Below are 24463 nucleotides of genomic sequence, written 5' to 3' on the forward strand. Positions count from 1 at the left end.
TAAAGGATTTAATGTGCGATAATAAATCTACTCATCTATACTTCCTGTATGCGTTGCCTGTTCATCATAACCAGAGAGATGGAGATGGTGGGAGGGACAGTGAGATAGCAAGCAGACACATTTTTGGCTGTGCTGCCACTGTGGAGATCTCTCAGCCAATCTGTGAGTGTTAAGAGCATGGCTCATCCTTTGCCCTTGCTTCCTTTTTTCCATGTCCTCCCGTTTTCTCAAGCAGGCCTGTACAGTATCCCCTCTTGACAACTCCTTGCTACCCTCCTTCTGAATGTCTTATATTTCCCAGTCCATTCTGCCTTTGTTCCTTCTTCTTCTTCTCTCCCCCTATCTTCCTCTTTCCGAGAAGATTTCATGTCCAGTGGGTTCTCAGGGGAGCAGCGGAGAAAGAGAGGGGGACAGATTACTTTACAACAGTAAATTAGTAGCTTTCGCTTGTGTGTGTGTGTGTGTGTGTGTGTGTGTGTGTGTGTGTTTGTGCCTGGGGGACAGGTCAGCTGGGACACACATCATACCAGAGCCATGAGGACAGGCTGATGGTCTCCCTTCTTGACAGGCCCCAGGCCTCACAGACGAGACAAGATTGGCCATGAACACCAGGGGCGGGGGATGTGTGCCTCAATATGTGTGTGTGTGTGTGTGTGTGTGTGTGTGTGTGTGTGTGTGTGTTGGATAAAGTTGGGGAAAGGGACAAAGCTGTGAGGTAGATATAGATGAACCCTGGACAGAGTGATGCCAAGCGTGCACTGCACGAGAATCAAGAACATTTTGGGCCAGATTCCTCCATCCTGACATTCGTCAGCAAAGCCCTGACTTTTTTTTGATGGTTCTAAAGATCGTCTTGTCAGATTTTCCTGTCGAGCGGTCTGTCGGGATGTGTTTGGAAGTTCATCCTGGCCACACCAATTTCAAACCCTTAATATAAAACATGCTAAATATACATGATCAGATATCCTGTTGTGAGCTGAGGACTGCTGACTGCCCCATGGTTCTCAAAGGGTTTGACTTTATCCACAATTCTCTCTTTGGGATTTTCTTGGAATTTGTAAATGTGTGGGGTGCTGTTTTGGCAAAATTGTTCGTTTTCTCACACTATAGGTACAAATCTGTTAATTTATCATTGCATGTGAGGTTTCTCACATTTTAGACATTGGTTAAGATTTGAAAATATGTTAGTTGTGTGCCAATCTTGATACAACTAATGGTAGTGTGATGTTTAAGAGAGCTGAGAGGGTAAAATTTTAGGGAGGGGACCTCATGACCTCATTTCAACTAGGACGTCAAATCGGGGCTATCAACGCAGCAATTTGAGACCACAGTTGATAACTGGAAGCTAGTAGGTGATTTTAGGGTGAACGAGGTGGGGCACCATCCTCTTTTTAAAAAATGTGTCCCTCTTGTTAATCTGCTACCACTCTCCTATTTTTTAATTTTTTTTTAATTTTTTAATCCAGCCTTTGTCATACTAGCTCAGCTGACCAAGGAAACTCCCAGACCAGCTGCATATGTAAATTATCTCACGCAATGCTACTCAGTTAATCAAATCTATGCATTCTGATAAGCATTGTGACTCTAGAAAGCACACACTCAACGAGATGAGATGAGAGACAACAATTGGAGAAATAACTGAGTCAGAGAAAAGAAATCTCACATGGTGTGTTCCAAAGAGAGAAGAAGAAAAATAAAAACAGAGCTTTTAATCAAGAGTGGACAGACTCCTACATGTTGATTCTTCCCACGGGCAGTTTGAAACCAGCCTGCCTCATCACATGCTCAGAGACCGTGGTGATTATTAAAGCAACAATGTGAAGCCCCACCACGAGACAAAGCACAAAGCATCTTCTGAGCAAACATAGCAAATAAACACGGGTAAAAACAGTCTGCCATTCCTGTAAAAAATTAACAAATGGCCTACTGATGGAGGCAAAGAGAATTTTATGAATCCCAAAGAGAGGGGACTGGAATGGTCAAAAACCAGATAGCAGCAGGCCAGATGTGGAGAAAGGGTTTAGGGGTAATCGAAGGCCATGATCCCAAATAAAAGAACAGCACTTAGTGGGGTGTAACAGAGATACAAAGGACAAAGTCCCCTTCAAGCCAGAGTCCAAGACAGAACAGGGTAGCAAGGCGAAGGCCAGTGGCAGGACAAGCCAGACAAGGGCTAATGAACTCAGCCAGCACGGTCGTAAACACCAGAACGCAGGACCGTGCGAGAGGGAGTGAGAAAGGGACAAGGACAGTGCTGGGAAGCCGCATGCTGTTGTTGGAGAGTGTTGAGAGAAAGGCACAACTGTCCAAGTGAGACCCCAAAACAGTGTGGGGGCCAGAGACTTTCCAGGTCTACTGATCTCATCGAGCTGATGGAGGTGAAGCATCAGGAATAAAGAGAATTGGACCGAGGCGGCGTCAAGGGAATTCTGTACAGCTATGTTCTCTAAACTGCGGTTTAGGGTGTGTGGGCCTGAAATGGGTTTTGGCCTGTGTCTGGTGGGTCCCTACAGTGCATGGCAAGAAAAGACACAGAATACTACAGCACAGCATTAGCATATCCCCAGTATGACTGAGCTAATTGCACTGTGGGTCCCAAGCCGAAAAGTGTTTACTGATGTACTTGGAGGGGTTACAACATTGCGCTGTTTGGAGGCGTTGTGAGCTGTTGTTTGACATGATTATTCATAGTTATGAAAATTGAGACTCTCTGTGTCAATGATGAGTGTGGTTAGAGTGACAAAAGGAAAAAGAAGGAGATAATGGGAGAAGCTTAAGGGTTTAGAGATGAGGGAGTTGAGGAGAGGATTGGGTTGTGGAGATGATAGGTTTAAAATCCACAGTTTTGATATAAAATTAGTGTAAATATACAATAACAAATAAGCAGCCTGGAAGTGTCAAGTGTTACGTGTAGGATTGGACTGGAGGTTGGTGACATAATTGACAAATAAGTGGGAGGTCAAAGGTTAAAAGGGGGGTTCTTGGGGTTGAAGTGGAGAGCAGACCCACAGAGCAAAGACGGGAGAGTGGGGAGTTCTGAGGAAAGATGGCTTGTGATGATCAGAGTTGTTTTAGACACTCCAAAGCATCATGGGACGAAAGCAAAACAGCACAACCACTCAAGGCTCCATCTAGAAACTGATTTGCAAGAGCTACAAAAACACACTCGCAGGACCATTAAAGAAATACAACCCTGTCTCTTATCAGTGCCACTATTATTATAACCCGGGAATGTAATTAAGAGTGTGTGCTACAATTTGCTGAGGCGGACACATTGGCAGGCATTTTATCATCAAGCTCAATAAGTTATCCCAGTGTTTTTGGCAAAGTTGCACTATTCCTTATTTATCTAGTTTCACAAATCATGTTCATCTTGAGAACACATATTTCATATACCACAAACACATGATGGAATAACACATGACAGAACCATCTCGGAATCACATTCCTCATCTGTGATGACATTTGGCCCATTCGGACAATCTTTGTTCCAAAACATCCCTGAAAATACAGAGGTCAGTTTGACTCACTTCTAAAATGAGATGTGGTATTTCGCTGTGCTGATATGCCAGATTGCCACTCTCCAAGTGTGTGTGCGTGTGTGTGCGCGCATGTGTGTGTGTGTGTGTGTATAGGCAAGAGTGAGGTAAGAGCACAGATTAACCATGGTTGATGATTAATACAACTTGACTTACTGACTTACTGCGAGCAATTATGGCCATGTCTTTTCTCAAGCTTGACTTTCTCACACTCGCCGTGGAACACATGGGGGTCCCGAAACATGTGTGCACCAAACACACACACATATGCCACAGATCGCTAGCCCACCCTCCGCTCAACCTCAAAACCACAAAGGGTTAAATATAATCAATCTTCTTTAACAATGCTGTCAGGGCACTGTCTGAGAGCGCTGACAGAAACACACAGATAGTGGCGGCACGCTGATGATGGCGTGTCCGGCGTGTGTGCGTGTGTACACCTCTGTGAGCCTGTTGACTTTGTGTGTCAGTCATTTTATATGGATTTGTAATTTTTTCTTTATGTTGTCACCTGAGGCAAGTGTGCGTGCATATAGTACATGTTGCTCAGGTTCACAAATTTGTGCATGCACTGCTTGTGCTAATACTTTACCTTGTTAACATTCTATTCCGTGTATGCAGTTGCGTATGCATGTCTGTGTACATAGTTTATGTGTTTCTGGATAAATTGCACTCTCTGTGTCTGTGTGCGTGTGTGAGTGTGTGAGCATGCATATGTGTGTGCATCTACTCTGAACTCCAACCAAAACCCCAGGGCTGTGGGCCATCATATATTTCCCAGCCCCTGGGCTGTGTGTGCGTGTGTGTGTGTGTGTGTGTGTGTGTGTGTGTGTGTGTGTGTGTGTGTGTGTGTGTGTGTGAGTGTGTGCGTGCATGCTACCTGAGGGGACTTGTGGGATCTCCAGCTGTACTGGTGGCTGTGGAGGCTGGCCAGCAGCACATTCTCATCTGTGTCCACCTGGCCAAAGCGCAGTGTCTCGTGGGTATCGTTGCAGATCACGTAGTGGCTGTAGACCAGCTCTTCAGCCTCTGGGTTCCCACTCTGAAAAAAAAAGGGGAATGAGAGGTTTAAGTAGAAGGTATTGGTGGATGGACAGATGGATGGAGAGAAAGAAGAGGGTGACATGAGAAAGTGAGCAAATACTTCCAGGTGTGTATGTTTATGGTGGGTGTATAATGCACAGTGTGTGTGCAGTTTGTGTATAAGCACATTTACAGGTGTCAACAATGTATGTATTCTCAATCTTAAAAATCCTATCTTGGTAGTGCAACTGTCAGTCGGTAGGAGAAAGAAATGAGTGATATCACCTGTGGGGGCAACATAACCTCAACAGGGGAGTGAATCATATCACAGTCTGACAGCTATCCAAGCTGGAGCAGCTTAGACTGGGCTTTGGGGCCAAATCTACCCCCTGGTCCCACATAAAACCTCCAGGCGGCCTCTAAAACCTCAACTCTTTATCTTCCTTCTCTGAGCAACTAAATTTTGGTCGTTGCTGAGATAAACAGTGTCGGAGATGTCAACTCATTGCAAATGGCAACTCCATTTGTGTGGATTTTCCTAACATTTTCTCAACGCCTGGAACAAAGTGGGCCACTAAGTCGGCATTCCTGTTAGCAAGAGTCATCAATATATTGTGGTTTGTTAGGAGAATACAATATGGTGGGGTCTGGCCCACCTACTGCAATGGGTCAATGAGAAAGCCTCACAGAAAACTCAAGTCATGCGAGTCATACAGTGATGCTGTCCACTCATACGTCACCTTGCATGCAAGAGCAAAGAGCTCACTGGCCTGCTATTGAAAACACTGGTTTAACAAGGAGAGGAGAGTGTGTCAGGGCTCCTGCATACAGGAATTCAAGTACACAATTTCAAAACAGCACATAGTTTGCATGTGAGTTGGATAGCGAGCACGTGGGTGCAAGTGCATGTGTGAGTTTTACTTGAGCTCCTTCCAGAGGCTCTCAGGCCCTGATGGGATCTCTCCTGCACACCCCTCCCTGACTCCTGACGCACATGACTGTGGTTCAGACAACTTCTCAATAACTACTCAGCTATCCTAACAAAGAGGGACCCCAGCCTGCTGTATACTTTTAAATGGCGGGGGGGCGGGGGGTTGATGGTTGATGGTTAAAAGAGGCTGGCAGTAAAAGCTCAGAGTTTGACTGCCAAGCACGTTCAGGGTCCTCGGGTTGTTGATGCTATTGAAAACGGATGGGAAAGTTTACACCATTAAAAAGAACACTTGATGATAGATGTGTGGGAGAGAGAGCGAGGTAGAGGGAGCAAAATTTAGACAGGACAGCTGCGACAGTGGGTTCAAATCCATTTCCAGTTTTATAGTGGAACACTATCTGTGCTCCCTTACGAATCTGACACTGCGATTTACAAACTTCCTGCTGCCATCTTAAGATGCCATCGCTAAGCCCGCACTTTGATGGTATCGTCTTTCCGCCCCGATTCATGAGGCAACATGATACGCACATCAGAAAAGCTTCCTGCGGTAATCATAATCACTCTCTGTCTATCCAGGGACTTTATGTGGACAAATATTAAGACAACGATATTTAAACAGTCAACATGTCTTCCTTGTTAAAGAGCGCAAGATGACAGCTTCTTCTTCAGACGCAGTCCTACCAGGAATCAAAAGATCCATTTCGCTAATCTACCCAGATAATATTACTCAAGTTTTCACAGAGTCTAGCCCTGATCTGCATGGCAGAGTGGCACACACATAAATGACAAGGTACAGTAAAATGTCTGGAAAACAGATTGTAAATAATGACGCCCACTCAAAATATGAAACAAGAAACCGATGAGGAGATACTGAAACCCGTAAAAGGGACATAATGAAACAATAATCAGATCTAAAATCACCTATATATTCTGTGATAGATGATCTTAACCCACACATCTGCTACAAACAAGAACCTGATCTCTCTATCACTTTCTTTCCGGTTGCAAAGAAACATGGGAGGAACCAGGGCGAGAAAAAACAAAAAAATCACAGGAGAAAAATTCCTGTTGTCTCAATTGCACATGTAACTGCCTGTGAACGTTCTGTGAGAAAGCAGTGTGTAAATACTACTGGGCTTTTGTGTGGCTTTCCACCAAAGCCACTTCCCTGGGGTTAGGGGCTGGGGGGAGCAAAGATTGAAAATGGGGCTAGGGACTGAGAATTGAAAATGGAGGCATGGGGCCTGAGGTTAGAGTGGTGGGGGGCTGAGGTTGGGGCCATATGGGGCTATCGAGCGAGAAGACACAAACGAAGAAGTAAGAAAAAGTTATTCTGTATCCCTTTTCCCTCGTGTTAGGAACCATGAAACCTTCTAAAATTGTGTAACTCTGTTCTTTCACCTTCGCATTCTTCCAGTTTTACACAGAACCAAATCTAATCTAAATTTGAATGGTAACTAGACCGCAATAGAGCTTTTCAAAGTCGGCCTCTTTTTCACCCATTCACAAAGACACACTGATTGTGACAGTTGCCAAGCGAGGCCCTGGCCTGCCAATCTTTGGGAGAAACTTGGGGTTAAGCATCTTTCTTCAGGGGATTGAACCTCCAACCCTGTTATTAGTGGATGATTTGTTGAGCCACAGCTGACCTTAATTTTGAGCTGTATACCTGTTGTCAGAACTGTAATCAAGGACTTGGTTGAGGATTGAGTAAGAGGACATGGGCCCACTAGCTTGGGAACATGCTGAGTATCACTGATAGATAACGGGTTTTCCACACATTCATTTATTTGTGGCGGCCTGCCACAACTAAAACATCTGCCGCCTTGTATTGATTTTATATTTTTGGAGCTGGCTTGCTCTTCAGGAGCACTATTGGTATATATACCCTTTGGTTGGTTGCACCACACTCTGCACAGATGGAGCTGCAGATTGCCAGGCCAGTTGAAGTAAAACGTAACTGTTGTCTGGTTCTTAAAGGATTATGCTGAGTATCATTAATTCATGGATGGGTTTTCAATGCATTTATTATTTGTGACTGCCCTGTAAGATTAAAACATCTGCTGCCAAGTACTGATTTGTTATTTTTGAAGCTGGACTATTTTTATGTATGCTATTGGAATATATGTATAATGTTCGATTATTGGTTGCACCACACTATCAGCCGGCAGAGAGTACCCTGGGTACAGACGGAGCTGCAGAAGATCTGGTGTAGTAACAGCGAAACTTAACGGTTCATTGTGCTTTATCCACTCTGACTCAAACTTCACAAACTGCAGCTAAGGTAAAAGAACTAATAACGAGTTCTGCCTTTGCTGCCTTTACAGACCTGCAAAATGTCCCAATTTAAAGAGGCGACAGAGCACACACACACACACACACACACACACACACACACACACACACAGACACACAGACACACACACACACACACACACACACACACACACACACACACACATTAATGTCATTATTAATGACAATCCATTAGGCATTTGTACTTCCAGACTGACTGCCAGTAAGATTTTGCTGATGTTATAATGGGTACAAGAGCTGTCTATTTTACCATGACTATAGCTGCATATCAAAACGTATTATGGCTATATGAGAATTAATTACAACCATACACCAAGTAGTGTCTTTTAGTTCTATTTATTGCTATGCATCTGGAAGTGCTCCAGCTGTTCTGGTTGTGGTGGTCTGGTATGACCATGTCTGGGTTGCGAGGTTTCAGTTGTGTGGAAGTTGAAGAATCTTCTCCATGGTTCAATGCTGACCCTACAGGCCACATCACAACAGGCCTGCCTGCCAGCCTTGACACCAGGAAACATGAAAATCACTGAAACAATTACACACGTAAGGATACATCCTTCTGTTGCGGAAAGACAGAGCCTGTTAACATTTCCAACTGCTTCTGATTACGTTTTCAATTAGGATCAAGTTTTTCTATGCATGGACAATGTGTGCATGAGTGTGCCTGGAATGTACGTCTCTATCAGATCAAAGATGCATTTTAGCTTAACTGGGCGGTTCTTTACATCCGACCCTATAGTGCACCTCACCACCAGACAGACTGTGCTTAATCGCACCCATACAAGGTTTTCTCACCACGTATAAGATTTTGTTTCAGTGAAAACTCCAAAAAGGGAAACAATGTTCAATGATCTAAGTGTTTGCAACTTTCTCTGAGGTGGACCAAATATTTAAGAGGAGTGTTCAAAAAAGTCCGCCTTTTGTACTTGACCTCTCTCTGCCCCTTACTCCAGAACGACCAAACCCACATGCAGCACATTTGCCTTATAATTATGGTGTGTTTTTCCCTTGTGTTCAGCAAAGTGGTGAAGGCTGGAGGTAGTTAAAAGGTTCTGTACAAGTTACAAGGCTGCTGCTGTTTAGACCAATCAAGGCAATACAGCAGGCGTAATCATTTTATGAATCAATCCCATACCAACAAACATGTAAATACAGCACTCAGGGCGTGTGTTTGACTGTGTATTGTACAAGTGAAGAAGGGTATTCTGTGTGTTTATATGAGTGAGCATTGTATGCCTCTATTTGGGGATACTGGGCAAAGATGGCATTCAAAAAAGCCAAACATATCACCCAATCAGTATCAGTAAAGCCTTGGCTACAAGCACAAGACCAACTAATATCCTAACTAATCATGCTTGGCATGTTGTGCAAAGCCCACCATGGATACCAACATGTCCAAAACACTACAGTAAAGCTGCAATATGACCATTCATTACAACACCACCAATGCTCCAAAGCCTTATTTATGGCTAAATTAACCAGCAGAAATAGGGAACATTCATTGGCTTGCCCTACATGATGCAATGCTGAAGCCAAGGGTCAATTATGTCCGATTATCCAACACGGTCGGCAAGAACTTTTGATGAGTCAGTGATGCCACTGAGTGAAAACAAAGGTATTAAACTGCCAGCCAGAACAATCATTTTATAGTAGATTTCCTATACGGCTTGTGCAAATTTTATTTTCCACAGGTATAACACCACAGCTGTTCCTAGAAAAATATAAGTTATTATTTCTCTCACCTGGCAGTGAGAGTCTGTATGCATGTAAAACCATGAGAGTACTTTGCGTCTCCAGCGGCCAGTATATGAGTCAGCACAGCCACAGCTGAGCTGAGCCGAGCCATGATAGGGCATACAAAGCCAGAAGGGCCAGGGTGTGTGTGTGTGAAGTAGACAACTGGGTGGAGGACTAGGGCCAGATGAAGTCTTGGCAGGTGTCACCACTCAAGTTTTACCGTGTTTTCGTGGGCATCACTTCACACACAAATATCCTGGCTACCAGAGGCAGTGCTGAGAGCTGAGAACCGAGAGATGACGAGGACCATAGGACTATAAGCCCAAGAACAGACACACTGTAGCCTCTTAGTCAGAGTTTACAGCAAACCCAAAGGCAGCTCCATCCTGCAAATTTTATTACCACTGGCGTACAACCAAACCATTCTCATGAAATCCACTTTGTTGTGAGTTTGTTTAGCTGATACCCCATCTGGGACGACAGACTGTCTTTTAGAATATTCTCTAAATGCATACATTTCCTACATACTTCCTCTATGGATTTACAAGCCCCTGGTTCTAAATATAATAGCCAAATGCAAGCTCTACCGATAAAACAACAGTGCAAATCCCTTGTTACCTGAAATGTCTGAATATATCCTACTATATAAATGTACAAGTGAACGTACAACTACATGTAATGCACAAGTCACCCACCAATACTTTGCAACCTAAGTGACCAGCACATTGATTACTTTGGTCACTTCAAACCATAGACTGTATATAAAGATGGACAACATGACAGCTCCCTCAAAGTGAGGTTATTCAATCTTGAACGCCTCCTCGTGTAACTGCAGTACAGGTCCTAAGACCCGCTCTCCATGTTAATGAATGGTCATAAGCTGAGCTAAAAACTCAAAGTACACGCCAAATAAATTTTTCTCAAAGATGGTTTCTGTCACTGAAGTTAGTGCCCATCACCCTGATGTTTGTTGTTTATTTTCATGTTTCATGTTTTCAGCAATTAAATTATACAAAAGGGGACTTTTCCGCCATAACTGACAGCTGTGACAGCCAATCTGTGAGCTCACATTCAACGGAGCTGCTCACGATTGGTCGGACGGGTGTTTGGGCGTGAACTCCCCCACCTTGGATATCGTTAATTCACAGATGCAGGGCTCCCAGTGACATCACCCTCGCAAGATGGCAACGCTCGTATCCGGGATATTTTAACCTCACTTCAGCATAGTGGGGGTAAGTGGGGGCACGTCGTCCATCTTTATTTACAGTCTATGCTTCAAACGCATGTCACCACGCAGCAATGAAAAGTTGTTTAGATAATGTCTTTGTACATTGTCATGCACTTAACTACCTTGCTCCTGATGTTAGATGTAAGTGGAATTACAAAAAAAAACTAGAATTAAAGTTTCACAGTTGTATGCCTCTGTGAACCAATCAAGTTGCAGTTGCAGTTTACATCCATGACTGTCCAGACTCATATGTTGCCTTGACAGAAGACAATGCTTCAAATATGAATGTTGCTGCAAAATCTAAAACATGAATGCTTCCAACACATCTGTAAAGGTATCTGTAAAAGATCTGTGAATTCAGTGCAGTTTCAAGGTGGACACCTTTATCATTTTACACCTTTCGACACTAGTGTGAAATTTTGTCATAATTACCGCATGAAGTCTCTTGAGTTAAAACCAAAAACAAGCTTTGTGAAGTCACAGCGACCTCAACCTTTGATCACCAAAATCTAATAATTTCAATCGAGTCCAAATGGATGTTTGTGCCAAATTTGAAGACGCTTCCCTTGAAGCTTTCATGAAATATTGCATTCAAGAGAACAGGATGGATGGACAACCCAAAATCATAATGCCTCTGACCAGAGCTACCACCAGCCCACAGGCATAAAAATTAAGAACCTTTTTGGAATCAGTATCTATCTTTAGATTCTTTCATTGACAATGTGCATGTTTTTTTTTTTGCATGTCTGTTAATTCAGCTTGTACATGCAGAACTGTGCTCTTTGGAGTGTGGTTAAATATCAAATGCACATAAAGGTGATTTTCTGCTACCTGTTGCCAGCTGTGCAGGGCAGTGTCCACAGTGTGGATGGCATACTGGCTGATATTGAGGAACACTGGGTCCACAAACACATTCACATCCAGTGAGGCACTCTGAGGGCAGCAGGTGGCTGCAGCCTGGCCCTGAAACACACAAGAAAGTACATTCTAAATGAACTTCTTTTCACATTTCCTGACCAATGCTTTGAATATATATATTAATATCCACAGAGACATAAAACAACACAAAAAGCTCTACCTGTAGAACACAAGGCTGGAGGAGCTGAAGGTGTGTCAGGTTGCGGTACTCCAGCAGCTTACAGTCGAGCTGTGTGGAAAAGCTGAACTCCTGACAGTGACGTGTGCCACTGCTCCACTGTCGCAAGAAGACACGAGGCTCCCGAGAGCCAGTCACCATGAACTCCTGCTCCTGAGGTAACTTTCTGTCTGGCAGGAAGGGACGAAGTTGCTGAGATGGAACTGGAGAAGTGAGAGAGCATCCATATTAAAAAGACAGACTGCAAAACATATTTGATCAAAACACAGCATACCTATCAAAATATATGGTAATACTCTCTATTTATTTTAAAAAGAAAAAAACATCTTGCCACCTGGGACTATCCAAAATGAAATACATTGTTTCTAAAAAAGAAAGTAATGCGTGCATGATGATTATGATCATGTAAGATTATAATACATTGAAATGGAATGATATACAATTTTATTGTACCCCACTCACATCACACTCACAGAGTAAGTTGATCATGATGGATTTCCATTATATGGATAACTGTAAATGTCATGTCAAGCATTCCCCAAACAGTACAATAAAACAAAAAATAAAGAGACCAGGCTGCATTTGCACCAACCTCAAAAATCATGAGATCTTAACCAAGCATTGAAATATTTTGTTTCGAAAGATATGATGCCATTTCAAATAGTTGAAAAGCCTGGCTTTTCAAGAATGTTTGTTTTTCACTAAAAAAAAAGTAAAAACTAGCATTACTGGCTCGCTGTCGTATGCCTCCGCCAACCAGCTCAACCAGTACCAGTTGCACGTTACATACATCCTGTCCAGACTCAATAAATTTAGTGAAGTCTATACAGTCAGTACAGTTTCAAGGTGGACATCCATGATTAGTGTCACTAATTCAATATTAAACCAAATGTTTCCCCATCTTTGCCTGACTTATGCTGTTGATTAAAGGCCAGTAAAGTGTCTTTGAAAATTGTATGATGTCACAGTAAAGATGACCTTTGGCCTTTTGGACATAAATGTCATAAGTTCTTTATTTTATTCTATTAGACATTTGTGTAAAATTTTAGTATATGAATTCTTGAGTTATCAAAAATGTGTTTTGTGAGATCACAGTGACCTTGTCCTTTGACCATCAAAGTCTAATCAGTTCATTCTTGAGTTCAAATGGACATTTCTGCCACATTAAGGTATTACAAGAATGGGACGTACATACACGTTTTGGCTTTTCCAGCTATAGGGCAAATATGCCTCTCATGAAAATGTGGCCTTAAAAGGAAAAGTAAGGTGAAGTGATCCCGGTATATTTGAGTGAAATTTTAAAGTTTTAATCATTATTTGATCATTCTCAGAATAATATTGTGAATTGTTTTGGCCAGGATAATCGTGAAATGAATTCAGTCTATAACGTAGTTATAGTGAATGACCTCTAAGGTTGCTAGTACCACAATCCACCCAATAATTTGACTTTTTCTATTGGCTGGACTACAATCTCTCCCTAATAACCTTATTCAAACTTAGAGGAGACTTTGTGCCTGCATGTTCGGTATCATACCTGTGCCCAGCTGCTCTAGATGGTGGCAGAGGTGGATGTCCAGCTGTGCTAGTTGAATGGACACACCCATGGAGGGGACAAACCAAGGTGCAAAGCAGGAGTCCACACGAGTGCAGGCTGCCAACGCAATGGGAGAGACCAACTGATCGCAGGGCAGCTGGGAGCCACACTCACTATCCGAACTGAAGGGGAAGAGAAGATCAAACAGACAACTATTTGTTACTGTGCAAAAAAAACCCCCGAAACACACACACACACACACACACACACACACACACACACACACACAAAGTGCAAAGAAATACAGACACAATATTAACTAAAGGCACTCTGAAATATCTTCATTTGAAAATAATTATAGAGAAAAATGAGTAATATATGACTGTGATTCAGCATTTGACAGTTTGTAAGGGAAAAAAATAGTAAACAGTTATTAATTTTTTTTTATCAAACGTTGTTTTGTAATATCAAAAGCATAGGCACAGCTGTGGAATAACGGCCACAAACATTCAGCTCACTAATTAAAATAATCTGACTCTTATTTGTAGCTGAACGCTTTAGTCTCTTGCCCAGCGAGTTACAAATTGTGTGACATCCTCGTCAGAAATCTACAGCGAGACAAACGCTGCAATTATTCAGACACGAGGGAATAAAAAGAGACAACACAATGGAGAGGGCCTCCTCGCTGTCCGAGGCTGTGAGTTTAGGTACATTATTCCTGCCGCAGTTTCCAGGAGAAACCTCTCCATGGACATTAATTGCATGTCATGGTTGATGATGTTGAATGGAAGGTAATTGAAGTGAATGACCATTTGCTCTGTAATTTGCTGCTACCATGATCCACCATAAAAACTCCAGCAGGAAACGCTCAAGACCTGAAAAACGCTGGTGCAGCAGAGTGCTCCTTAAAAAGATAAGCATCATATGTTGACAATTTTCATTACTTCCAGTTGGCAGGGCGGCCAAGTTATTTTTCTGGTGGAAACTAAAGTAAGGCAGATGAAACGAGCGAGTAAGGGAAGGGGAATCAATTTTGATCAAAAAAGACAAATAATTTAAACATAAAGGAAATGTAGTGTTTGGACTATGATTGTAATGAAACACAGATGTATATTTTGCTTTACACTGTATCTGGTGCTGTGGACTTTTTTCTCTGTTTCTTCTCTTACATGTTTTCTTATTCCTCCCTTTCTGCTCCTCTGGAGCTCTCTAAGCCACACAGAATGTGGGCTTGGCAATTCTCTTCCACTAAAAGTTCCCTAAATCCCGAGAGGAAGTAAAAAGGGGGGGAAAGAGAAAAAAAAGAGAGAGTAAATTAAGATGAGAAAGGAATGAGAAAAAAAGACAGAAAGAAATGAAAAATGGGTGAAGCACAGAAGATGTAACAGGATGCCGGGCGAGACATGAGAGAAATGAAGAGAGGAGGCAGTGGTGGTGAGAAGAAGGGAGTAAAAGCATGCTCTTTGAGGTGTCACAGTGCTGGGTAGACCCGGGCCAACCTATCCCATCCTGACTCAACCCAGCCCAACCCAGACCAGGCCTAGGAACTTATGAGCCAACCCAAAGGGGGCTTTACTCCTCTTGCTTCCCGTGAGCTTCCCCTCGATTAGATACACTCAAGGTAAGCAGGAAGGAATCCGGATGGGCCCTGACAGGCACTTGGTGTGCTGGGAAATCTCATTAGGCCGATCTGAACGCCTTCCAAGCCCGCTCCCTGCTCCTGCACACCAGATGTGGGGCGAGGGACACATTGCTAGCTCTTTGTGCTCGGCGGCCTGGGTGCGCTCTCTCTCTCTGCTTTCCTTCACGCTGGACGGCACACTTACTGTAGGTCCACACATGCATTTGTTCGGGTGTGCAGGCGTGTGTACATCACACACAGATACCTACGAGCACAGAGAAACAGTATAATATAAAATACAAATTTCCTCTACCTCTGCTCATCTCCTCCCTCTCCGTTGTTATTCAGTACGATCCTCCACAGGTCTGAGGCCACCAGCTCCTTCTGCTGGTCGGTGAGGCTGAGGCTGGGCAGCTGCAGCTGGCAGGCACTGCTCTCTGACAGGCTGAACTCCCGATATGGAACAAAAGCCTGCTGGAGCTCGTCCCAGTACTCTAGGCTGCATGGTACCTAGAAGGAAAGACACAGAGACACCTTACATGTATGACCCCCGAATATGTTTTTTATTTAGGATTTGAATACAGATTCTCCATGGGTGGATTAAAAGACAATGGGCCCCTTGGCACAGATATGCAAAAGGAGCCACCACCTCTCTAACAAGGGAGCATAACACACATAGTTTGTAGTGCTTTTACTGTATGTCTCTTTGTGGTAATTTTGTGTCTTTGTGTGGCTGTTTTGTGTCTTTTTGTAGTTGTTTTGTATTTCTTTATGGTCCTTTTGTGTCTTTTTTAGTTGTTATTGTAGTAATTCTGTCCATCCCCTCCCTCCTTTTTTTTTTTTTTTTACATCTCTCTGTGGTTTTTCTGTCTCTTTGGGGTCATTTTGAGTTTTGATTTTCAGCAGATGGCAATTTAAGTGACAATTTACAGATGAAGGCCAGGGGTACCTGACACTTTTGGCCTCTGGGCCTGTGCCTGGCCACCCGTTAAGCAATATATCCATGAGTGTCTCTATCCTTCTTAGGAGCAGCAGCATTGCGTAGTAAATAAGGTAGTGTCCTTCAGCTCAGATTCAAACTCCATAAACAACAAGCAACTACCCTGTCCAGACTCTTCTATGGCTTGTTTCTACTTTGAAGATAAAAATTTTAAGAACTGAATCTTCATATGTCACAAAAATGCTTATTTTGTATAAAAAGCATGAAGCTAAAATGATAAAGACGCTGTTGCAATCTTATAACTATACATGCAAAGAAGTACCTGTCAGGTTATGGACAACATAAAAGGAAAATACAAGACTAAAGAAGTTGCTGTTTGATGAAGCCCTATTTCATTTGCTGAGCAAACATCATAGGAATGATGAACAATGTCCAAGAGGCTAACACCCCATCCCTTTACTCTTGCTCATACAAATCCTCGTTAAATATCTGTGGGTCATCAAACCCTCTCCTTCCTCATTTAGACTCAGAGTGCTTCTGAACTAGCTACACACCTCTGCTCACCCATCAGTAATGGCTAAATTTCAGAATTTACTTGGATGAATTCACTTGAGCACAGAGATCTATTGCCATAATTTCTTCCTTCCTATTTTCCATACAGCCAACTGCTGACAACCATTAAAGACAGACATAAAGTGATCACAGATATCTGTTTCTCTCCAAGAGATATTGGAGGAAATTTAAAGGAATGTCTTCCTTGGAGACACAACTAACGAATGCTCCTCTTTACAACCCTTTGTGTTGCATTATGCTCTTACACTGTGATGTCCAAAAACAGATATCTGCATATGTATATGCAGAATCTTTAGGCAACAGGACAAGATTTTGGTATCGGAAGTGTTCTGGTCTTTGTTGTAGTCCAAGTAGTATGGACCAATGAAGTCTGAGTGGCAGATAAACAGGGTGAAATACTATTTCGGAACCCATCCGCTATCACGGATCATCTTATGGTTTAGCTTTATATTAGCTTTTTTTTTTTTTTTAAAAGCCACATTAGCTGAAATGACCAGCATACAGAGGAGGAAGTCTTGGCTTGAATATCTCTGCTGGCTACACCAGATCTCCTGAAATACTGGTTATTGCCCCCAGAGGCTTATTGTCTTCCAATCAATTGCCGATGGGTTTCAAGATTGGTTCCACTGTGCTCTGCATCACCTGAAACTGATTTTCTCCTGAAACACTAACTCAGGTTGTTGCCGTTGCAGAAATGATGCTGTTTTCTGCCAACGGATCAGATCTTTCTTTCTTAAGGCGGTGGCTTTGCTCCATCAGATGACAACATGTTCGAGTGTTTTTATATCCCCCACTTAGTCTCCTCTACACACCAGTGGTGTCTTACTATTGTATCCCTCAGTTATTCATCACTTTAACCTGAGGCTGCGGTCCAATAAACAGACTATTGTAACCTCCTCAGTGTGACCCTGATTACTCATCAGCAGCAGGATTACTGTAAGGCTTTGTTATTGCACAACAGGTACTACCTCAGTCCCGTGGATCCCCCTGTTACACATAAAGTATTAAGCAACTGCAGTGGTCTGCTCATCATCAAGCATTGATCGTTTACTGACCCTTTCAAGACACGGTGAACTCACACATTGGAGAAGGAAAGAACAAGTGACTCTTTTTTCGTGGTGTCTGTATTACAACCTTGAATTTTACTTACCTCCAAACCGATCTTTAATTTCTCATCTAGTCGGAAAGAAATACAAGTCTTTGACGGCAGACCACCAACGCGGCAATGTGACAACCCATCTCCATAACAACATTGCATGACCGCAGCATAACCAAACACCAGGCAGCTACATGACAGTCATTAGCATTGAAGTCCTGGAGCTGTTTCTCACACTGAATAACAATCAGGTTATGTGAGTGTTCACACATTATGTGATGACTGGTAGGGCTCCATTCATTCTTCTCATATTCCGCCAAAATTTGCATAAATGCGTCTGGTGCTCCTGTGTGAACTAAACCAGGTTCTCAGGTTCCCTTGACCACCTGCGCAACTCAGCTACTGATGGATCAATGGTGGCAGGGAGCTCTGAGCAGCACACCTAAAGGATGCTAGGCAGTGAGATGTGACTGTGTGTGTGTGTGTGTGTGTGTGTGTGTGTGTGTGTGTGTGTGTGTGTGTGTGTGTGTGTGTGTGTGTGTGTGTGTGTGTGTGTGTGTGGGTGTGTGTGTGCAAGTTCATTTGTGTGTGCACAATCCAATTGGAGCTCTGAGCAGCACACCTAAAGGATGCTAGGCAGTGAGATGTGACTGTGTGTGTGTGTGTGTGTGTGTGTGTGTGTGTGTGTGTGTGTGTGTGTGTGTGTGTGTGTGTGTGTGTGTGTGTGTGTGTGTGTGTGTGGTTGTGTGTGAGCAAGGTCATTTGTCTGTGCACAATCCAATTGTTTACCAGAGGTACAGAGTTCCCTGGATACTTACCAAACTCATGCAGCTCTGTCAACAAGTTGGTGTGTGTGTGGGTGTGTGTGAAAAGTTTTGTGTTCACAAATTGTATGTGTATGTGTCCCATGCATTTGGGACTGTACTGTTAGGGGAGAATGCATGAGGTAACCGTAGCTTACATCATGTATAAAATGCCACACAGGTTTTCCTGGAATCAACTTCTCATAATTGTACCTGACAGAGTGGTGCACCCGCAACCCCAACGCTGAGCCACCGGAGCGGAAACTCACTGAATCTCCACAGAGAATTCCCAGAATTACGTTGCTAAAACACAGAGGATGTTTTTTTTTTTTTTTTTTTCACCTGTGATATTCTATACACATGACGGCATGCAGAAATGAATATGTGAGGTACATGTATGGTACAGTGGAATACATTTGCACGGTTGAATTTGCGTCATTGTTCCTTTTGACTTGTGGCCCTGGCCTTGGACGAAAGTGGAGATGAAATCGATGATAAGCTTAAAAAATGTTGTAGAGTGGAAAAAAATCCTGAAATAAATGTTTTAGCTTTGCTGAGTTGGACGTCTGGCAAAGGCTATTGGGAGGAGAAGGCACCTGTGTATATGTCATATGGATTGTGTATATGTGTCCGAGAGGAAGACCATGTATAATTGTACGTATGAAAGACAATATGCGTGTATACATACTGCCGTATACACAGGTGTGCGTATGTACGTGAGTGCATGATACAGTCTGGGCAGTGTCAGTTTCCGCTGCCTGATTGTGTGTGTACCTTATCTGATAAACAACATATAACCCCGAATAGCTGACATTCCCTTGGCTGGAAGGGTCCAATCTGTATTTTCCTCAAGCGCAAGACAAAGTAGGCCTGGCAGCTACACCTCAGGGCAAAATAACAGACGAAGGGTTATCTTAAATGTTATCTTAATTTTTGTAGTCACCGTTTCATTTTGGAGGTGGTTCAAATGCCTGAAAAGCCAAGTTTCAATATCCAAAACTATTTACAAATATATTTAAATCCAGAACTATTGGCAGCGTTATGTATAGACAGATCTGATTTCCATCCCTGTCACCCAGTCCTGTTTCTGCCAAACCGCAGAACACTCTTAAGCGTGGAGTTACTTTTCTGGGACTGATTGACCAATCACAGTCTCTAAAAAGGTTAACTAAAGGCAGGCAATCTAAAGCAAAAATACACAACACACAGAAATGATGTCCATGATCAACCCAGGTGTGATGGCTGCTAAAGTTTAAAAATGTCTCTGCAACTGAAGACTCCCTGAGCTCCTGCAGAGTCTGTGGCTGCTGACATCCACAGCCTTGTCTGCCATTACTTTTATTAACAATATCAACACTGCTATTAGGTCTTCTGTTATTTCACTGATGCCTATATGTCGAGAAATTCCACTGCTAGCTACCTCTTATCAGCCAGCAGGCAAATTGAATTGACATCGGCTTGAGCAAATGTTTACTCAGGAGATGTAATGAAAATTGTTCTGAAAATGACTCCCACTATGCTGTCTCAGGTGGGCTAATATAGGCTAACATTAATCAGTGTGGAAAATCAGGAATAAGCCCATGCTGAGATCTTCACGCTCAACTTTTTCTTTCTTTTTTTTTTCTTTTCTTTTTTTTTTCATCCGTTATGCCAAACTTTTAGGAAGGGGGACTGAAGTTTTGGTGGATGAGGTGTAAAAAGTCCAGATCAAATTAACCACATGGACAGCCTTTTATTTTTATAGTGTATTAGCTGTGACTAATGCAGGTCTGCTTGAGCACTGTCCCACTAAAATAATAGTTATCTTGGCGAAAAGACACTCTTGCTCTTTCTGGTTCAGTGGATCGCTCTGAAGTGAAATACCCACTGACTCCCCTCAGATTCTAACTCCATACAAAAGGTTTTTTTTGTTTTTGTTTTTGACTAATTGGGAAAAAAGTGTGCATCAATAAAACAGGGCGCACCGTGGATGTAAAGCTGATGATGGACCTGTGTTTCATAACAACAATGACAGAAACAACAGCTGCGGCCGCGGTTGTAGCTGAAGGTTGCTAGTTCATCTCAGGCCACGGAGCTTTTATGATACGAGTCGCAGGCCAGCAGAGCCGTGATGGCAGCGCAGAGCCCTGCTGAGACTTGAAAGGCAATCCCACAGTGCCATGCACGAAAGCAACAGCAGGATCGCAGATGGTGTGATGTTTGTTCAGAGCGATTTTGGGCAGCTGCCCAAACAGCGAGTGGATGATCGAATTTATACATTTACATATTGGGAAGAGCTTGTTTCTGTAAAAGGCAAAAGTGTACGAGAAGAGATTGTTTGACTATATGCTGAGGCTGAACTCTAACACACTATCTCCTCCTCCTGCTCCCCTGAGCTGGGGTCAGGCTGAATCATTGCTCCTGTGTTTACTCCCTGTTTCTCAGGCTTCAGGACCCCGCGGAGAGGCAGAAGGAGGGGAAGATGAACGAGAGCAATGGAAAAAGAGCAGTAAAGACACCTGCTTATGATTCAGAGGACTGGACCACACGGCGGTGAGAAGGTGAGAATGAGTCACCTTCCTTTCTCCTTCTATCCCTTCATCACTTGGGCCCTCTACAGGTGGGAAGCGGCAGATGCCCCCCCCCAAATCACTATGACATCGTTCCCCTTCTACTGTGTGTAAAAACAGCACAGGCAGCAATTTGACTTTGAGTAATGGAAGAAGGTTTGAATTCCCCCTCCGAGATACTGGAACCAGTTGGGAAACCACAACTATTTAAATGCAGGAAATCTTGATTTTATAAAATGTTAATATGATCTGCTCTGGGGACAAGCAAGCAGCATGGCTCAGAGCAGGAGCACCCCCCCCCCCCCAACCCCACCTTCATCTATTCAGCAGGGTGGAGACAGGGAGCAAAGGAGAGGAGGAGGGCGTGTGTGTGTGTGTGTGTGTGTGCGTGTGTGTGTGTAACAAAAGTAGAGAGAAGAGGAGGAGATGAAGACAATGTGGAGAAGAGTCACTTTTATTTTGTCAACCTCATGGAACTGTTTTCACTGTCCACCTGCTAGTAAACAGCCCGAAATGAGAAAAACATCATCGCCTAAATAACAGAGAGGAATGACAGGACTGCTTAATGCATAACATCACTTTCTCTTTTCTCCTTATTTCTTTTTCTTTCCTTATGCCTCTCACTTTCCATTTCTCAAAATCTATCAGCCTCCATCTCCGTGTGGCCACATGGTAATTTTAGAGGCCTGAGAAATTATGACTGCCTTCTCTCTCTTTCCTGCTCTCTCTCTCTCTCCACAGTCTTCAAGTAAAGTAAATGAAATTCCTTTGGAACTGAAACTGAGCCATTACTGTTTTTTGGATTTTAATGGCTGCATTTCCGTTCCCTGTCGCTGGATTTTCTTTCTGGTCTCGGGAGAAATAAAACAAAAAGAAATTACAGAGACTTTTGAAGTTCCGTAGAAAGCTATGAATAGTCACTATTTGCCAGAGGCTGAAATCAACTAAATCTGGGGTCAGGACAACGTTGTTGTTGACCAAGAGGACACATTAAAATAACCCCTATGAACCTAACCTCGTCTCACACACACCTGGCTTGATTCCATGTGAGTGTTAGGACAAAAATGTGAAGTATGAAGGACTGTTTAATGTATCAGTAAACTGATCCAATATCCTCTAATTAGTTTCTAATCACTCCTTTTAAAAAGTCCACGATACTTGATACTGTTTTTAGCATTGTCCACAAAATACATCACAGTAGCTTTCAATATTAAGTTTAGAAAAATACACTTTGTAAGTGATGTTTTTCAATATTGTTACCAACAGTACCTATTTTAACATGCTATAGCTGTCCAAGTGTCCTATTACAGACATGTCTGCTGCAAGACATAGCCAGAGTATATATATGTCACCAGTGGAGGTTTTGTTTTACTATTTGGAGGGAAAACATTTTTGAGCATCAAACAATTTTCTGCATTCTGGTGATTTTTTATGCAAAAATCAAGCTGTATCTTCTAAGGCTGGAAATTGAGGCCAATGCATAAGTGCCAAAAAGTGCAGGTCATTGAATGGACACATGACGCTGGCTCCAAAACAGAGTAAGTCCCTAAAAACCCCCGTGTTAAAATGCCAAACTTTACAGCAGAAATAAACATGTTTGCAGCCTGGTACCAAAAATTGTTTTTGGTCTCTAGTTTCAACATACATGACAAAAGTACATGAGTGACTTTCTTTTTATAACTCACCCATTTACATTTTAGTACAGCTTAAAGTTACACATAATTACAGGTGGGGCTGTTTGAGTTACGGGCTGTGTGCTGATAGTCTCCCACAGCTTCTTAATCAGATTCCACTTGTATAGCTATGTCTAGCTGTTTTATTTCCTGCAGTTTTGATCGTTTTTTTATGCACCAATTTATGCCTCTCCTGCATATCAATTGATGGTGTAAATGTCTTCAAATTTGTATTTTATTGGGGGGAAGGAGGGACAAATGAACATGTTCTATATACTGACGGGGATGTCATCCCCCTCTTAATGTACACCTCTGTATTCCACAAAAACACAAGCACCAAAATGAGGTGACTCACTCCTGTCCACTGGTTTCTATGAGTGCAAGCTGCATTTCTGTTTCAAATATATGCAAACTAATTCTGCACAACTGTTTAGACAATTTTCTTCACTGTCAATAACACTGGCTCCTATTTAAATACTTAGCACTTACTGCTTTCTTCTACAGACAGAGTGTGTCACCCCACTACATCTAATCCCCACATGAAGTGGTTTCACTAATGCTCAGAGCCTCCTCTTTTCACCACTTTCCCTTGTGGAAGTCTCATCACCTGATTCCTTTTAACAGACTTGTCAGAAGAGACAGGACCACGCCAGATGACATGAGGAGTGGAGCAGAAGATGTGGAAACCACATGTTCATCAACCACTGGTTTCACATCTCCTGCTGTGTAAAACACACCCACACAAATATGTCCGCAGTCACACGCATCCATGTTTATGCACAAACATGGAAGCAGAGATGCTGAAATATATGCAGCCCCCCCCCAATATTCTGCTGTCCAAGTGTATGACAGATTGTGAATGCATGTGAATCATCATGTGAACAGGACATGCTGTGAACACAACATGCCTGCCAGCTTGTTGAATCTCCTCTCAGGCATTCATCAGCTGCTTGTCTCATCTGCTGGTAAAAAATCATCTTCCCTGGACTAGATAAAGTGTGTTTGATCACACGGAGGCTCTTGTAAGCATCACAGATGACAAAACCTCCATCCTTTCGGACCCTCCTCTCACTCCATCTCTGTTCATGTCTCTGTCCTTCCACTCTTCACTCTCCTGTCAATCTCCTCCCATCAACCACCCTCTTTCTTTTCCAACTCTGTCTATCACCGCTCCTTCTTCTAACCCTCCCTCCTCCTCCACACACATCACTCTGCTGTAACTCAATATGCGGCCAATCAGCTAGAGGCTTTGGAGTTTTGCTCATTACAGACTTTACAGCTGTGGGGCCTCGCCGGGAAGCCAGACATCTGCAGCACCTTCCAATATCTTGTCTCTCCCGGGTCGACATAAACGAACGGAGGAAAACATCTGTACTGTAGGTGAAATGATTGTGGGAGTCCAGGAAAGAATCTGAGAGATAAAGGGAGGATATGTGGAGATAGGAAACTTCTGTTGCAGCTGGAGGACAGAAGCAGAAGAAAAAGGAAGAGGGAAGGTAACCTAACCCCAAGCCTTAAAAAATGCAATTAAAAAGTCCTTCTAAATGGGCTGGGAATATAGTAAAACTTGCTACCATCATAAGTTTCAGGATAATGCAATAACATCAGATTAAAATATTAATTTGTGATAAATATTATATTTCAAAAGGAGTCAAGTTTTTAAAAAAAAGTTCATTCTAGCTAATATTTTAAAAACTAAATTAGCATACCATTTATTAAGCAACTGTTACAAGTCATTGAAATAATGTAATGTTAGAGCCATATCTGTGATCTTTTTTTTTTTTTTTTACATCATATTATCTAA

The 24463-nt window shown here is 42.7% G+C and overlaps 1 protein-coding gene across 4 annotated transcripts in view; it reads right to left on the reverse strand.

Moving 5' to 3' along the window:
- The window catches only part of vps13b (vacuolar protein sorting 13 homolog B), a 392967-nt gene that overhangs the window by 83338 nt on the left and 285166 nt on the right, over positions 1-24463 (reverse strand). For all 4 annotated transcript variants that reach the window (XM_042490601.2, XM_042490600.2, XM_042490605.2 and 1 more), the window contains exons 42-46: positions 15339-15535; positions 13405-13586; positions 11853-12073; positions 11606-11737; positions 4420-4581 (exon numbers count right to left, since the gene is read on the reverse strand). In XM_042490601.2, coding sequence (XP_042346535.2) covers positions 4420-4581; positions 11606-11737; positions 11853-12073; positions 13405-13586; positions 15339-15535 — 894 coding nt within the window. The remainder of the gene's footprint in view (positions 1-4419; positions 4582-11605; positions 11738-11852; positions 12074-13404; positions 13587-15338; positions 15536-24463) is intronic.

The sequence above is a fragment of the Plectropomus leopardus genome, chromosome 11, assembly GCF_026936395.1.
Source record: "Plectropomus leopardus strain MGB_pleo_1.0 chromosome 11, ASM2693639v1, whole genome shotgun sequence".
NCBI lineage: Eukaryota > Metazoa > Chordata > Actinopteri > Perciformes > Serranidae > Plectropomus > Plectropomus leopardus.